The sequence below is a fragment of the Vidua chalybeata genome, chromosome 2, assembly GCF_026979565.1.
Source record: "Vidua chalybeata isolate OUT-0048 chromosome 2, bVidCha1 merged haplotype, whole genome shotgun sequence".
Lineage (NCBI taxonomy): Eukaryota > Metazoa > Chordata > Aves > Passeriformes > Viduidae > Vidua > Vidua chalybeata.
In genome coordinates this window covers 26,954,622-26,971,575 of record NC_071531.1, presented here as the reverse complement: position 1 = coordinate 26,971,575, position 16,954 = coordinate 26,954,622, and the positions used below count along the sequence as shown (strand labels likewise).

General features: G+C 42.0%; 1 protein-coding gene across 1 annotated transcript in view; it reads right to left on the bottom strand.

The window, feature by feature from the left end:
- The window catches only part of EDAR (ectodysplasin A receptor), a 73,470-nt gene that overhangs the window by 16,999 nt on the left and 39,517 nt on the right, over positions 1-16,954 (bottom strand). Inside the window, exons 2-5 of the mRNA XM_053935421.1 lie at positions 9,862-9,930; positions 9,037-9,159; positions 7,778-7,959; positions 2,782-2,867 (exon numbers count right to left, since the gene is read on the bottom strand). Of these exons, the coding sequence (XP_053791396.1) occupies positions 2,782-2,867; positions 7,778-7,959; positions 9,037-9,159; positions 9,862-9,912 (442 nt within the window). The 5' untranslated portion in view covers positions 9,913-9,930. The remainder of the gene's footprint in view (positions 1-2,781; positions 2,868-7,777; positions 7,960-9,036; positions 9,160-9,861; positions 9,931-16,954) is intronic.

Sequence of the window (16,954 nt, the reverse complement as noted above, 5' to 3'; positions counted from 1 at the left end):
GCTTCGACTGGTATAATCTGATGACAGTGAAATATGTGAAAAAGATAATCTGCTAATACCAGATTTTATACTGCCTTCTACAGCAACAGGGAGCATTTCAGGGGGTTCCTGCAGCAAGGCTGATTTTCCAGCTGGAGTACAAATTAATGCCTATGAACTGGGGGCACTGCCATTCCAAATGAGGTCCAGAGATTTAGGTATCATAAACCAAATTACCTGACCTTATTGGTTTGAGGGACTTGGATTTTGAGACACTTTCTTGCTTTTTGAACACTTGTAATCAAATGGTTGGCTTCATGGACTTGATTAAAATGGAAATATTTAGTGCTTCTAGGGCTAATGTTTTCTTTTATCTTAGTACCCAATCAATTTGTTGGTTTATGCACCTGCCTAAATGCCTCACAAAGATAATACATATTTATTCTTGTGTTTATCAAGCTAAAAATTGCATGTAGTTGATCAGTTCTGCTGATCATACTTTCCTAATAGAAACACATTACCTATTGTATCTGCCAGATATCCTACAAAAGATAAAGATTTATTTTCTTTTAGGTGAGTAAAAGCCATAAGGCCTAGTAGTTTCTTCCCAAATCAGTAAGTTATACCATGACAGATATTACTAACAACCTGTTTCAGCATGTGTTTGAGACAGACCGTCAGAGCTGAGGAAGGGATTAATTTCCAGCTATGGGCTAGCAGTATGCATGGTTCTACTCCCACCAAAGGGGCAGCCAGGTGCAACTGCTTATCCCCTCATGTCCCACGTGAGTCTATGTGTTGGGAATGGCTGGAGTACAGTTAATTTTATTAATAGCAGCTAGTATGGGGCTATGGTTTCGATTTGTGAACAAAAAGGTGTTGATAATTCAGAGATATTTTCAATATTGCTGAGCGGTGCTTACGCAGCACCTTTTGTTCCTCTCACCCACCCCATCAGTGAGGGGGCTCTGGGTGCACAAGGAGCTGGGAGGGGACACAGCCAGGACAACTGACCCCAGCTGACTAGAGGGACATCCCACACCATGTGGTGTCATGCTCAGCATATAAAGCTGGGGAAGAAGAGGAAGTGGAGCACTTCAGAGTGATGGTGCTGGTGTTCCCAAGTCATTATTACATGTGACGTAGCTCAGCTTTCCTGGGAATGGCTGAGTATCCCCATGGCATACTGAACTGCCCATGGAAAGCAGAGAATGGACTCCTTGTTCTGCATTGCTGCATGTGTGTAGCTTTTCCTTTACCTATTTAACTGTCTTTATCTCAATTGTTGAGTTATCTCACTTTTACCCTTCTGGTTTTCTTCCCTGTGTGGGTGGGTGTAAATGACTGGCTGTCTAGGTCTGGACTGTCAGTTGGGGATAAACCACAATCTTCCTACCCTTGTGTTTTCAGTTACCTCTGCACCTTCTTCCTGTATCTGGCATTTGTGTCCTCCCTAGCACCCTTTCCTCACCTCCTAAACAGATGCTATCTCACCAAAATCACGCTCACCCTGCTCTTCACCCAAGCCCACTGTCTCAGGCAGAAGGGCAATCTCAGGGCTGGGTGGGTTTCTGCAGCCAAGTGGGACAAGCAGCTGTACAACAGAGCAGTGACTGCATGCAGTCAGCTCAGGGAGATGCCTCCTTCTGGACTGCTATGCTCACAGGAGCTCTGTGAGGTGGTGATCAACCCCTGGCTCCTCCAAACTCTTAAACTGTAGGAAAGTGGTAGATGTTCATGTCCTATCCTCCTTTAAAGTGACTCCCAGAGCACCAGTGACACACAGTTCTGCAGCATCTGAACGAAGCAATTGCTATTTATGTACATAAATAAATGCTCTGGGAGTTCCAGCCCCTGCTTTCAAATCAAGCAGACAAAATATTGCAACTCCTTTTCATGACAAAGATTTCTAAAAGAAGAGAACATGGACAGGATTTTGGTTTTAGAGGCACCAGGTTTTGCTGGGGAACTACTCATTTTTTCTGCTTGTTTGGGTTTTTGTTGTTTTGTTTGAAAGCTTTTTGTCCTGACCTTCTCCAGATTCTCTGAGGGGGTGTCAAAGTAATTTGATCATTCAGAGAGAGCCTAATTTTTTTTTTTTTTTTTTTTTCACTTTCTTTGCCCCCAAAAGGAGACAGCAGTTTTCTGGGGGGTTGCCTCTGCAGGACAATGCTGGTGTGAGCTGTCCCTCCTCCCCATGACATGAGGATGGATAAGCCATTGCACATACATGTTATGCAAACGAACAGGTGCCTCTAGGGTGTCACACACACATTCACACGATTTCCTCAATTAGCAAACTAGAGATCCTTTTGTCCATGAAATCTACAGAACTAATTCTCTTATCAGTGCTGACCACCAGACATCAATGTTAACCCTTGAATCATTTTGCAGCAAAAGGATATGAAAAAGTGTGATACCCTTTTACTCCTACAAATTACAAATCTACAAATTTTGCCATGCTTTCTTTACAGCTGAACTGAAACTCAGTTACAAAAAAATACAGAGATATGGGATTTCCTGGAGCTACTGGTTAAGTAACCCTAATAAGTCCTGCATGGGATATCTTAACAGATGAAAACTGGAGAACAAATGATCCTAAAATCAAAGATTCTGATTTTTCCTCAAATGATAAGCATTCTCTCCCTCTGCTGGCAAGGCTAGTTGGAAGCAGAAATTGCTTAACTGGAGCTGGGTTTATTGTTTGAACATAATTATCATCACTGAAAGATTTCACATTGAGCTTCCAGATGATTTTAAGTCAAAACCAGATGAAGTGCATAGAAACATCAGAACACTTACATTCCTTGGTGTTGGGAGGCGCCAGCAAGCACGAGTAGCAAACCATCCCATAGATGTTCCGAGGTCTGTTTTCCAGCATGTAGTAACTGCAGTGAAGGGCAAGAAGAGGCAAAACAGTGCAAATTAATATGATATGACTGAACACGGTTCGGCAGCAACCAATTATAGGGAGATAAAATCATTAAAAAAAACTTTTATAAGCAATCCGAGGCAAAGATTATTCTTTTTTTTTTCAAATTGCTTGAATAGGCACTGTGTTTCTCTTCTTCCTTTTCTCCTAAAATGTAATTAATCAAACATCTAGACATGACAAGAAGTGGTAACATTGCCTAAAACAACATTAGTCTCCCTGCTGAGTTCAAGCTGCAGTTTACAGCATGCCTTGAAATAAGATTTTTCAAAGTAAGAGAATGCAGTTTTTTGACGCAGTAATCTTTCAAGCAAGACCACCAGTTGGATATGGTTAGCTAATTTTTCTCACAAACACATTAAGAATAATCTCTGTAATCTTAGAACCAAATCTGAGCCAGATCATAATAAAAAATACAGGGGAAAAACAACCTCACAGAGCAAGGCAGATTAGGTTTCACAGGTTTTTTTTTTTTTTTTTTTTTTTTTTTTTTTTTTTTTTTTTTTTTTTAATTTCCTTGCTGTATTGTTTATAAATTAGTCCTTGATAGTGGAATTAAAATGTGAAGGAAAGGTTTTCAAAATTTGAACTTCTGGGCTGCTAATAAAGTTGGTGTTGAAATATGGTAATTGGCTACTCAAGAGCTGGATCCACATGCACCTTAATGAGTAATTACATCAGAATCATACATATGTTGATGTAACATCATACTGTTGATGTTACAGATATGTCTTTACAAATCACTTGTAAATCACTACATATTTTAATGAAGAGATGAATAAATTCTTAATCTATTCTGCGGAGACAGGAACTCAACACTACAAACATTTTATGCAACTGGGGATCTGCTTTCTGCTCTTATATACCTGCCTATGCATGTGAAGTATGGGGTTTTTCTGGAAAATGTATGCATTGTTAGGAAATCACTGCTGAAACGGTCCAAAATCAGTTGGTGTATCAACGAATGACAAATAAGAGATACAGGTCCAGGAAATGGAATACACAGAGATGCAAAGGGGAGGCAGGACTGGAACAAGCTCACAGAGTAGGGGAGCTACACATAGCTCCTCACTTCTTTCTTACTGGTTTTAAAAGATTCACCCTCACTACATCCTTCAAATACCTCTTGGGCCTCATGTGCCACTCTACCATTCTCTCAGGAACAAAACTTCATCTTTCCTCTCTTATGAGGCCTACATAATTTTAGGTTGTAAAGGAGTTAATAAATACACAGGAAAGGGCTGCCAAACCACAAAAAAAAAAAAAGAGTGGAAGCCCAAAGATACATATAAATCTGTGAAGAAAAATACAAGACAGTTAGGATCCACAGTCCAATAGCTGTGTTGGTTTAGGAAAGACAAACAATCCTTCTGACAATTAATTAAATCAAGCTGGTGGAAGAATTCTTGGTTTTCACCACAATGCAGAATGGTGGAGGACATGTAAAGAAAACTGAAGAGGATACTCATGGTAGGCAACCATTCACTCATGTGAGTAGGAAACTCTGCAGTTGCAAACATAATGACTCACCCCCACGAAGTACTGGCAACAGATTTGTGTTTCTGGTTACTTTCCAAAGCACCAGATATTAAAGGTAATGTTGGAAATATGTGATAGCTTTACATCACCAACTACAGAGAAGTGACCCGCTAATAACAAAATAAATTTTCAGAGTATTACTCTTTCACTGTGATGTTTATTCTTTCTTTCCTTGGCACCTGCCAGGCTCAGGTTTGGAGGAGGCTACAGGCAAAATCCAAGAATAGAGGCTAGACTCAAAAATGGACTTGTTTTCCTGCTTAACGCCATACTGGCTTATCTCGGGCTAACCTTGGTGGTGTCATTCCAGACTCAGGGACTTGGACCCAGATTTAGGTCTGTGCTCCCACCTTAACAGAGAACCTGGGGCTGGCACAGGAGGTGGAGAGGGGTGGGTGCTGTTCTCAGCAGGGAACAGTCTGCAGAGAGACATCAAGGCGGAGTATCCTTGGTGAAGGCATCTGCTCCCTTATCCACAGCAGCAAGGGTGGGACTTAGTTTTGTTAGAAATTCACTGGCTAAACCTTTTCATGCAGAAAACAGAGAAGCATTCACTCCTTCTCTTAAAACCTCTCAGAGAACTGATCCTGCATTTGCTGTAGCCATAGACAAATACAGGAAATGGGGAAATGTCAGTAGAAGAGGCATTTCTGACTGCATTTAAAAAGAAAATTACCCCATTGCAATTCTATCTTGTGCGGGGACTGGAGACTTATCCCCAGCTGAAAATAGGTGCTGGGACAGCATAAGGAATATGTGTAATTATTGTACTTGCCCTGTTCTTACTCCTTATGGCCACTACTGAATGAGGACAGACAACCAGGCTAGAGAGACCCTTGCTCTGACCTGCCATTGTTGCTTGTAGTCAGCTGTGATCTCATTCTCACTCCAGGAACACCTAATGGATCACCCCATTGAGGGAAATAGCCTGAGTCACACCTAATTTCCACATTCTTAACCTGTCTATTTGGCATGATGGAAGAGCTTCTGGGCAGGGAGCAGAGGACAAAGCCTGCAGTGTCCCAGGAGGTTCAGTCTAGGTACCTCTAGAGTTCACTGGCAACTGGACTTCGGTTTTGAGGATCACAGCTTTGGAACTAAGCCTTTAAAATCTTCCCTGTCTTGCACACTTCCTGTGAGCATGAGAGTGTTGTTTCTATTTTATATGAGAGGGAACACAAAGAAGCAGTGGATGACCTCTCCTCTTGTACCAAAGGCCTCCTTCCCTAAAATTGGTCATCAGTAATACTGAAAAAAAAAGAAAACAGAAGGAAAAATATATAATTATCCAGCACTTATTTTAAGATAAAGTGCGGAGGATGGCTCTTGTAACCACTGGGAAAGGCTGCCCCGTCAGTGGTATTTTGTCTGAAAACTTTTGTGCAGAAGGTGCCATATGCTCATCTTTTCCTCAGGCTTCTTTACTGAGCTGGTGAAAAATAGCAAAGGGATGAGATGTCCTTAAGTGCAAAGAGCGGCATGTGGGCTGTTACCTTGGGCAGGTCTGCAGTGTGTTACGGAAGCAATCCTCTAAAAATGGAAACCTTGTTTTTATCCCTCACACCCGCTCAGGGGCTCTCTGAGGTTTACTGCCCAGGCGAGGGAGCACCCTGCCAGCTGCCATTCACCCTGGTACCTGGTTGTCCCTGTGGCACAGGGGACATTAAGGACAATCAGCCACTCACCAGCTCTCTGCTCTGACACACAGGTTCTGCATTTCACCCAACAGTACACAGGAGCAAACTCTGAGGACTCTAAGTAGCATGAGGAGTCAGGGCAGCTTCAGAGCTTGTTTTAGCTTATATTTAGTTTATCTAGAGAATTCCATCTATTCAAGCTTGGGCTGAGAGGGTGTTTCTCCTTAACTGCTGGCTTTGCCAAACAATCCCAGGACCTGAGCGTTGCAGGAGGAGCGGCACACAGCCAGATTCCGGCAGACCAGTTTCTGCTACAGGCCACACCTGTGCAAACACGATGTTTTGAGATTTCTCCCCAAGCACCAGCTGTGCAAGCTGATTATTTTCAGCCAGCACCCTGTTCCCACCTGGGTGACCTCATTAGTCCTGACAAAAATTGCAAAACAGCAACTGTGACCACTATTTAAGTTTCTTGCTCTTTATAATGTATGAGGGGAAGTCAAGAGGGAGCTTTTTCAAGTCACATCATCAGTCTGTTTGGCTGGCAGCTAGACAAGTCCTTCATTTTATTTGTAAACTGTGAAAATTTCACAAAGACTTACTGATAAAATAAACCTGGAAGCTTGCAGGGCCTCTTTAACAGGGCTTCCTGTACTATAAGGAGTGTGGGTTATACAGCATCTGCAAACTGCACAAAAGCCAAATGTCAGTAGGAATTACTCTCTGAACCAAAGAGGAATAGCGGCAGAAGCTGAAAAGGTATATAAGGTGAGGTTGTACTTTAGAGTATTTACTCACCCTACAAAAAAACATCAAGAGTGCATATATATGCTTGAGTTTGCGGACTTTCAGATGTAATATTGTCAAGGATATACATATCCAATGTAGCAATTTCTTTCTCACCATTATAATGAGAATTATACCGAGTGTGAGACCATTACAAAGATGAACTTGATAAACAGCACCTATTTTAAGCCCCTTCAGCCAGCCCTGAAACTTGTTTTGACTCTGAACAACACTACATACACAACATTAACAGCTCCTCAGACTCCATTCTGTTGTGTAGAAAGGACCTCAGAGACTAAAATGCCTTGGTAAATCTCACTGAACAGCTATGTTGGCTAATACTGTCAACCACTGACAAATGTGCCAGCTGTTCACATCTGGAGAGGAGATATTTTATGTCCCTAAACATGCTGTAGTTCCAGCACAGACCCTACAGGGTATTTAAGGTGCTGTCATGCAGCTCATATGTAGGAGGCAGGACTCAGAAGGTGACCCTCTGAAGCTACACCTGGAGGCCAAGCTGGATTTCTTCAAGTGTTTAAAATGGCACTGCATAGCTGTGCTTGTTCCCTTTCCATTTCTAGTAAGAGGAAAAAGTTTTCTAGTTGTTCCAAACAGTGAGATTTCAGTAAGATTAAAAACGTCTTCTTTAGGTCCCTTCCAGGCCTAACTGTTTTATGATTCTGTGTTTATTAAACTCACCAATGCTTTTGGAACATTTAAATGTGTTGTTTTAGTAGAGATGAAAAAGCATAATTTACCAGTATTGTACCTACAGTCAGCTTTGACATGGAGAGGCTGTCAGAGATTTTGACATCTGGAGAGTACCTCCCAGTAGAGGGAGTACCCAGTACCTCCTCTGCCTCTCCTTGGGCAGAGCAAAGGTCCGTGGATAAGTCCTTACCCTGGGAGACAAGGCCCGCACTCTGCGTCATTCTCCTGATCCCCAGGTGTCATGACTGTGGCTCGGAAAAAACCCTCGCAGTCCTTGTGCCGTCTGCATATCTGGTAACCTCCTTTGGAAAACTTCTCAGAAGGGCAGGGGATGCAGCCATAGTCCTCATCTTTGGTGCCATATCCACATGTCTGCAACAACACACAGTCACTCAAAAGCAGTCTTGTGCTGCACACCAACTTCTAGCAAAAGAGAATGCTCACAGCCTGCCCCATTGGCCTTGCAGCACAAAGGGAAAGGAGTCTGTCCTTTGGCCTGTTCGTGTTTATCCTAAAAAGACCATGCAGGGATATGAGGATGCAGCACACTGTGTGCTGGAGAGGGAGAAGGGGAACTGGAGAATCATACTGTTTGTGAGTGGCCCCCCATACTACTTCTATCATAGTCCAGCATATTGTGGAAGTGAATTTCAGCTGCGGGTTGGATAGAAAGCGAACTGAAAATGGAAGAATAGAGAAGATTCCTACAGGAGAAACACAGCTGCAGCAGGGCTATCAGCAGTTTCAGGCTAGGAGACCCCAGAGGGAACCCAAAAGGCAATGTTTGGATGAGATTTTGTAATCTCTGGACTCACATGTCCCAGGTGAACATTGCATTTAGATTAAATAAAACTAAACCCAACTGGTTATTCAAACATACTTGTTTGGGACTACCAACTGTGTGAAATGCTTGCAATAGGATGTTTATCCCATTAAAATCAAACAGGATTTCAGTAATTTATTTTTTTAAAATAAGCAATAATTATCTACTGTAAATCAAATGGTTACTTAGGAACCATAATTTAAAATATTGCAGAAACATCCAGGTTCCTCTAGTGCCGAAATATCTTAGCAGGAGAGCAAAATTAACTTGTCAGTGTGAGGGCAAGCAAGCCAGACTGACCGATTTATCACTCTGTGTTGGAATGTCGGCATCAGATTCTAAATAACTACTGAGATGAGAACAGACTCAGAGACTGTGTATGGAACTTCTACCTTTCCATTTTTACAGTATCCCTTTTAACAGGCTGCTCCTGGGATATGGACTGCTGGCGTGCATGCAAGATGCCTCGCTCCCAGGGCACACTTGGAGGTGTGAGTGCCCCTGCTCTGCATCCTCAGCCTTCCCATTTCCTTTCCTACCCATTACTTCCACGCAACAAAGCATTTGGGTTTTTTGCATTTAGTGCTTGATATGTTCCCCCCAGCAGCAGCAGAAGCTGGTATTACCATGTAAGGTTCTTCACCCGGCTCGCACTTGGGGCAGTCATGGCACATGCCAGTGGTCTGGTTGTAGTACTCGTTCTCACCGCAGTTGGAGTATTCGGCACTGGCAGAGTACACCAGGGAGACCTGTCACCAGAGAGCATTCCAGAGCACTGTCACTTCCACTGCCATCGTCCTCCATGCCTCACCCCCTCCCCTTGCACATCTGCTGTGGTTCAACAGGCAGCAGGGCCAGCACTGCAGAGTGAAACACACCTAAAGCTCAGAAGCAGAAGTGGTGACACTTCTAAATGGCAGCAGATGCAGGTTTCAGCAACCTGGTAGTTCCAAGAGTTTCTCAGAGACTGACATTCATGCTTGCTGTTACTGCCACTCCTTAAAACACTGAAGGCCACGGTTCCTGACCTGTTAACTCCCATGCTCTCCCACACAAGCAAATGCCCAAGTTCACGCCCTCATGACTCCCAGCTCTAATGAGCTTTCATAAATGTGACTGCAAGGGGCAACTATAACAACCAGAGATAATGCACTGCCTCAGGCCTCAACCACAGTAGGGCTGTGCTTCATGTCACAGCCAGGCTAGTGTGCTCTTCCAGCACTTTCTGTCTCTGCTCCATCCTGGGTCCTTCTCCTTCCCCCTCCTTCCTAGCAGCCACGGTTTAAACTGCACATTCTCAGGTGTTTTATGGAATGAAAATGATCTACATTGAGGTTCACTCCATAGGTCATGTGTGGGTCTGCTACCATTCACAGGTGGTTATGAATAACCCAAGCAGAACCCTGTTATCTTTGCACACTAGAGAGACATGTACACACAGAAATACCTACCATCAGGAAAGGGAACACGTGAGTCCATTTACGTTCACCCAGGTGAGCCATGCTCTCTTGATATTTTACCTGAAAAGATAGAATTGGTGGTTGTTTATGAACATGAGTAAGTATTTGTGTGTGTTGCCAAAATAAGAACAGAAGGGCTCATAAGCAGAACAAAGGTTACATGGGAGCAATGCCCAGAGGTCTAAACAAAGCGAGGGGGAGATGTGCACGTGCAATCGTGCACACACACAGACACCACACCCCCTAACTGCACATCTCTTTCCTCTCTTTGAGAAGATAATGGCAGGAGGAGATCCACTATTGCCATATTTACAAAAATCTGTAAAAGATGAGGAAGCATCTTGGCTTGCTGAGAAATCCTCCCCTGGAGGAATGGAGGGCTGTGTCTTGACCACTAAATGAAGGAGGTAGTCTTGACCACTGAAATGAGGTAGCCTGGCTTATGTCCACACCAATTAGTGCATGACCACACTACATCAGGTTTGTCTGGGAAAGATTCGTATGGAGCAGCCAAAGCAGAGCCAGGGAGTGACCCAATGGCAAGCAGTGTGGGCAGTCACTACACTAGGGCTGCACTTTCCTTGCCAGCTCCTGTGGATGCACTGAGAACACCCAGAGCTGCTCTCCCTTCTTCAGCAAGCATCAGCTGCTTTTTGTTCTTGATAAGCAAACTGCAGATCTGAGAAGTTAAACCCAAGGAAGGAGCCAAACCTTATATTCAAAAAGCTATTGAAACAGTTGGGAAAAAGAAAGGCTGAAATCAATGTTACAAACACATATGCTAATTTATTTAGTTTCTTAAAATGATTAATTTTTAATAAGAGCTAATGTTCCATGTTCAAGTACTGGATTTCTTTCTAAGGTGAAAAAAGAGACAGGAAAAGGACGCTCAAATTGGCTTTTTTTAGCATGATACAACCTATTTAATTATATTGTTAGAGCACATAACATGCCCTGGGGGTTTTAGAGCTCCAAATTGCAAGTGTTTGAGATACAGTTGCAACATTTTGCTCCTACCAGATGTAAACTACTCTTTCAATTTTCCATGTCTCAGACGCTGGGAGACTTTCAACCTCCCAGAAGAGTACAATTACTGCTTTGTGCCACATTCAAGCATACAACTTATATGAGAGCAGTGCTCCAGTATTTGAGATAGCTGCTAACATTTACATTTTTAAACACTAAGTAGATTAAGTAAAGATTATATCACTCCAGCATCAAGCTACGAACTTGCTTTATATGTTCCTTCCAGCAACTGGGCTAGCTGAGACAGGTAACTGGGTGGGTGGGTGGACAACCTGAACCATGAATATATTCGTTTGTGCAGGAAATTGCACTTTGAAACCTAGAAACAAAAGAGAATCGGAGATAAATTGTCCTAAATCTGGAGGTAAGAGATGGAAAATAGTAATTCCATTGTATAAAGTGTCAAACATGAAGTTGGATGAAAGCTTTGTCTGTGCAGTGCCGTTTCCTGGAAAAGTTCCAAGGATATGTATGTTAAACTGCACCCTAATTATAAAAGAGTTTGTTAGACCTTAGATATTAATATTATTAAGGCCCCACTGATACTGCTAAATTATCACATTTATTATAAATCTGGTCTGAGGCTGCTCAGAACAAAAAATTTCACCAGTAAATGTTGAATCTGTAAGTTTACAGTAAGAGTCTATCTTACAGCAAAACCATGCTTCAGTTGCTTTCAAGCCACCCAGATGTTCACTCTTTGAGGTACTTGCATGCAATCATAGCCAGATTTGAAAAATGGAAATGAGGAAGTATAGCCCACTAATGTTCCATACAATCTTCTTCATTTGGCATTTATTTACATAAAATGTTGAAAGTGTCAAGTTATACATAGATAAATAAAATATTTTTCTCTCTCTTAATATAAATATGCATGTGGGGTATGTTTTGTATGTAAACATACTTTTTCCCCCCCTGCATTCCTTCATTTTATGCAGCAATATGTCAAGCATATGGGAAATACTTATTTTAACTGGAAGAAGCCATTTTAAAGTGCTAGATTAGAACTCCAGGGGAGACTTCTCCCGCAAATTGCAATATCAAAAAAATTAAATTTTGGTATTCATCTTCCTATCCTATTCAAGTACATGGCCATAAATTGGCTGTGTTATTTCTGTTGGTTTTATTTGTTTGTTTGGTTGGGGTTTTTCCTCCTTTGGTGTTAAAACTAAAAACTCTTATTTTATAACACAGGTGCGAACATGGGAGTGGGGGAGGGAGATGAAGGAAGTTTCTGGCAGTAGGGCCACAGGTAACTAACTGTGTTAGTTGTCTCCTGTACTCAGCTGGGGAGATAGCTGGAGGTATCTGCCAAGATATGCCAGGCTGCTCTTGGGCTTGCTGTCAGTTTTCAGGCATGGTAAGTTATATCTGCACCGTGCTATCTGTCACTCATTAATCCCATCCACACAACAAGGGGTCTTCTAGTGCCAAGACCACTTCTGTTTCTAGCTGACACCTATGAAGACATGTTCAACCAGCCAGCTTCTGCCAAGAAGCAGAAAAAAGAGTGACCAGACATTATGGCCCCTAACCATTAAAATAAATTAGTTCTTAATTAATTCTTTTCCTTCAGCTGAAGCAAATTACTTTCTCCTATGGGCTGGAATGAAGCAGTGAGCAGGAAGGAGCTAGAGGTGTATTTTTTGCTGGGATTCTGGTATTGCTCCTAAGGAATTCGGGATCTCTGGCTGCTTGTCTGCCAAGCCCTGCAGAGATCCTGATTTGTGTTTTTGTTTGGGACGTGTGGGTGTCTCCAGAGAGGAGGTGTAAAACATAGATGGTGTCTTTGTGGATCAGGTGTGCAACACACAGCAAGTCTCGTCATGACTAGCGGGGGTTGCTAATTACAGCTATATTTGTCTTTTGGACATATTCGTTAATAGCTGGTAAGAATATACATGTAAGATGACAGGAAAAGGAAGACTATTTTCCCAGTGGCAACCACAGCAAGAAATGCTAGAGACTTCCTTTCTCAGCTACTTTCCTGTAGATGCAAGGCAGAAAATTGGGGAACAGAAGAGATGACTGGCACCCTATTACTCAAATATTTCTCCTCTCACATCAAAAATCCTTCCATACAGTCCTTGTCTAACTAGTAGGTATAAAGAAATGAATTAATAATTAATTAAATAAGTAAACCACCAGGTAGAAAATGTTTAGTTCATGCTGTCTAAACAAGAAAAAGCATTATTTATAGTAGTATTTATATTGTAGTTAGCCTTCGAATTTGATAATTTACTTAGATTATTAGGTAGCACTGACATGATTTATTTACAGCATCCGTGATTATAATCAGAGTAAATATATGAGATGTGAAACAATGAGGTTACCACAGCTGGTGGACTAAGCTAAAGCTCACAGCTTTCAATGGATGACCTTACATGTTCTTCTAATTCTCTGACTTCAGTAAGTAATACAGTGGAAAAATAATTTCCTATCATAGACTTTTCTGGTTTTTAAAATACAGTTTAAAAATGGAGGAAAACAAACACAGAAATGTTTCTCATGTAGACAGATAGGGACTTTTTCGTATCTCTGTATTTCCTTAGTTTCATCACTGACATAGGTATACTTCAATGACAGAAAACAACCTCGTGAGAGGGAGGGGCACAACCACTGTCTCAAACAACTTTGCCAATGCCGATAGGCCTATACACATTTCTTTTCTGGGGTTTCCTAAGCAGCAGTTTGCTTATCAGGTCTGTGGCTAGAAATGTAATCCCTAAGTAGTTGGCAAATTGGTATCAATCATCAATCCACATCCAAGACCCCAGCTAACAGCAGCAGAATGCAAGAAAAAGGTTTTCATATGAATAAAGGTGGGCACATTTCATGTCCTTTACAGGGCCACCAGCAAACCCAGCACTTGCCCTGAGTTCCCAGGGTTTATGGGAAGGACCTCACAAACCACCTCTTGCACAGATTATCACAGTTTTTTGCATGAGCTCAGTAGATAATCTCTGTATGCTCCCGATGGTGCTAAATCCTTCTTAACTGAGATAAGCATATAATCCTCACTGCAGGGCCCCACAGGCTTCAGAGTTCAGCAGCAGAGTTCAGTCTGGCTCCAGACTTCTGAAAAAAGATGCAGTCTGAGTTTTGCTTTCAGAAGGGAAGCCCATCACTGAATGACAATGATGGCACTGCATGCTCAGGGAAAGAATAAACTCAGCGAATTAAAAGTAAATGGAAACACAGAGATGATGGAAGAAAACTATTTTGCAGCCTTAATTACAGTTTGCATTGTTGTGAAAAATTATTGTACGGAACATTATTACATTCGTAGGACACCACCAACGATACTGTTTCCCACTGTTTCTTTATCACTTTGACCTTGCAAATACCTTAAGAAATTCTTCAGAGAGATGTAAAAAGTGCTAAAATGATACAACTCTATTCTCCCTTCTTACCCAAAACATCAAAAGGCAGTGAGAATAGTCCAAGCTACACATTAAACTTTAATTGCCCTGTGATCTGGCAACCCTGTCAGAAAAATAATTGATTAATCGGGCACAGAAACAATACTTTTTCCAGTGGGAACAGTATTGACAAGAGGAGACAAAAGATTCTTTAATCTGTTAATGGGGGCACTGTGTGCTGAGGACTGGGGACAATCAAACCTAATGAAAAGCCATCCATCTCCTACAGGGTTGCTTATTTGGAAACCATGTCTGGAAGTTGATATTTGAGCCTGTTTTTTCACCTTACATAAAGACACGTGTCAGCTCTCAGGTAGGTGGCCCATCAACTTTATGAAACATTCTTTGGGGGAAAAAGAGGCTACCATGCAGGAACAAAGCAAAAGCAGAAAAGAAGGAAAGACTTTTCTGTCACAGGGACATTCTTTTTTCTTTCAGGATTTTTCATAGAGCAGCACAGAGGAAAGAAAGAGAAAACAATTTCTATTTCTGCTCCTTGTTTTTGTCATGTGGAATGTGCTTGGAGAATTGTTTACCTGGGGTGATTGCTTGGTTGGATTCTGGTGAGGATTGTTTGAGCCTGATGGCCGATCAGATCCACTTGTGTCTGGACTCTTGCGAGAGGGTGACGAGTTGTGAGTCAGATATGGTAGTTAGAACAAGTAGGTTTGTAGTTTTAGTATCTCCTTTAAATAGTATATTAATGTATTTTAGTATAGTTATAATAAAGAAATCATTCAGCCTTCTGAACTGGAGTCAGACATCATCATTTCTTCCCACCGGGTTCACCTTTACAATACTTTTCTAACACACTTTGCACGACTGACACACATTTCTGCAGAAAGGGGGCATTAACAAGGTCTGAGAGGACCCTGGGGTTTCCCATAGTGCACACACTGTTGGCTGGTACTGAGCCAGCTGTGCCCCAGCCCCCTTGCTGCTGGCATGGCCCTGATTCAGCCTCTCCCCTGGGCTGACACTGGTTTTACCTGCCAGCAGCATCCCTCCAAAACCTAACCCTGCCAGGCTGGGACTGTTGGAGGACCACTGTGGTCTCCATTCCCACTCCGAAGTCCCCTCAGGGCACATGGCTCACAGGCAACTCCTCTCTGTGTTTCTCCAAGCCACTTGGGGATGTGAGAGGGGAGTGAGCATAGGATGGATTTTTTGGGCAGGAAAATGGTAATTAATTAATCTCACAACCTGCTACCACAACATATCCTCATCAATGATGCTTATGCTAGACAGAGTGGTGTTTTGGTGGGGAAGTGATACTGAAGGGAAAAGGCACTCATGACCTCCTGCCATGGATGCTACTGCAGTTAGTGACAGAATTTACTGAAATTATAAATGGAATAAAAGTCCCATGGTGACCATTCAACAATATTTTCTTTATACAAATAAGAAAATATTAGGGCAAAAATGTTAGCAGGGGTTTGCATCTCTCCCAGTCAAAAGGCTGCCCTGATCTTAGGAGAGGTTACATAGGCTCTTTTGCTTTCTTATTGGTGTTTTACTATAAATAAATTCTAAAAATTAAAAAAAAAAAAAAAACAAACACCCAGAAACCTTATATTTCTGACACACACACGTATACATATATATGTATATATGCACACACACACACACATACATATATATATATATATATATATATATAATGGGAAAAAATTTTCAAATGCTTTGGCCAGTCCCCAGAAGGATTCTCCTGAGTGGTACAGGCTTGCTTTCCACCTCTGCTTGTTTTTCTAAGGTGCTTGCCATGAAGGCTTTCTGATTATTTTCAGCTCCTACTAATGTCTTCCAGAAAGTGCTACAACAGTCATATTATTCCTTCTGGTTTCCTTGCTTAGGTATCTGTTTTCAGAGGGCTTGGGCTTTTCTTTTGAGAAGCACTGGCAATGGTGGTAGTGCTGGGGGCACATTAGGGCTGCACCCCATCCTCCCCAGCAGATCTCCTGCTCCACCGCCCAGGTGAGCTCACCTTGCTGCCAGCTCAGAGCTGCCAGAGGGCATCTGAGTTTTCCATGGAAATAGTGGGAAGATGAATCTTACATCACCATGAAAAATTGCAAGTGAACATGCTAGACTTCCCAGCCTAATACTTCTAAGACGAAAATTAATGAGCAGCAGCACAGTCATTCACTGTCTGATGGATTGTCTCAGTGCCACATCTGCTCAGTGCTCTCTCCATCACCATTTCCTAAGAAGTTTCCCCATCTACTGTTACCCAAGGGACAGGAAACTTGTTTCTGGAATTTTGCTGCAAGAGCAAGGTAAAACTGCTGATACAGAAACAATTTAGATTCAGAAGCTCTCCTGAGACAAGTATTGCTTTCTATTTGAAGCAGAAAATTAAAAGCTTATTAGGAAAGTACAAACTACCAAAGCAATGATGGTGCTTTTCTAACACCTTTTCCTTTTTGTTGTGCTTTACTCTTCTAGATGACAAGTAACATAATAAGAACAGTCTGAATCTTGTTTGTCATTATAAGGACCAATAAGGATTTGAGCTCATACTTTGCTTCTACTTCTCAGGGTCTCTTCCCGGGAGCTGCTGATTACCTTCAAAGATTGTAATATTTGGGCAGCAGATGATTTTTAGCATGGTGCAGACACGGTCATTCTTTAAATAC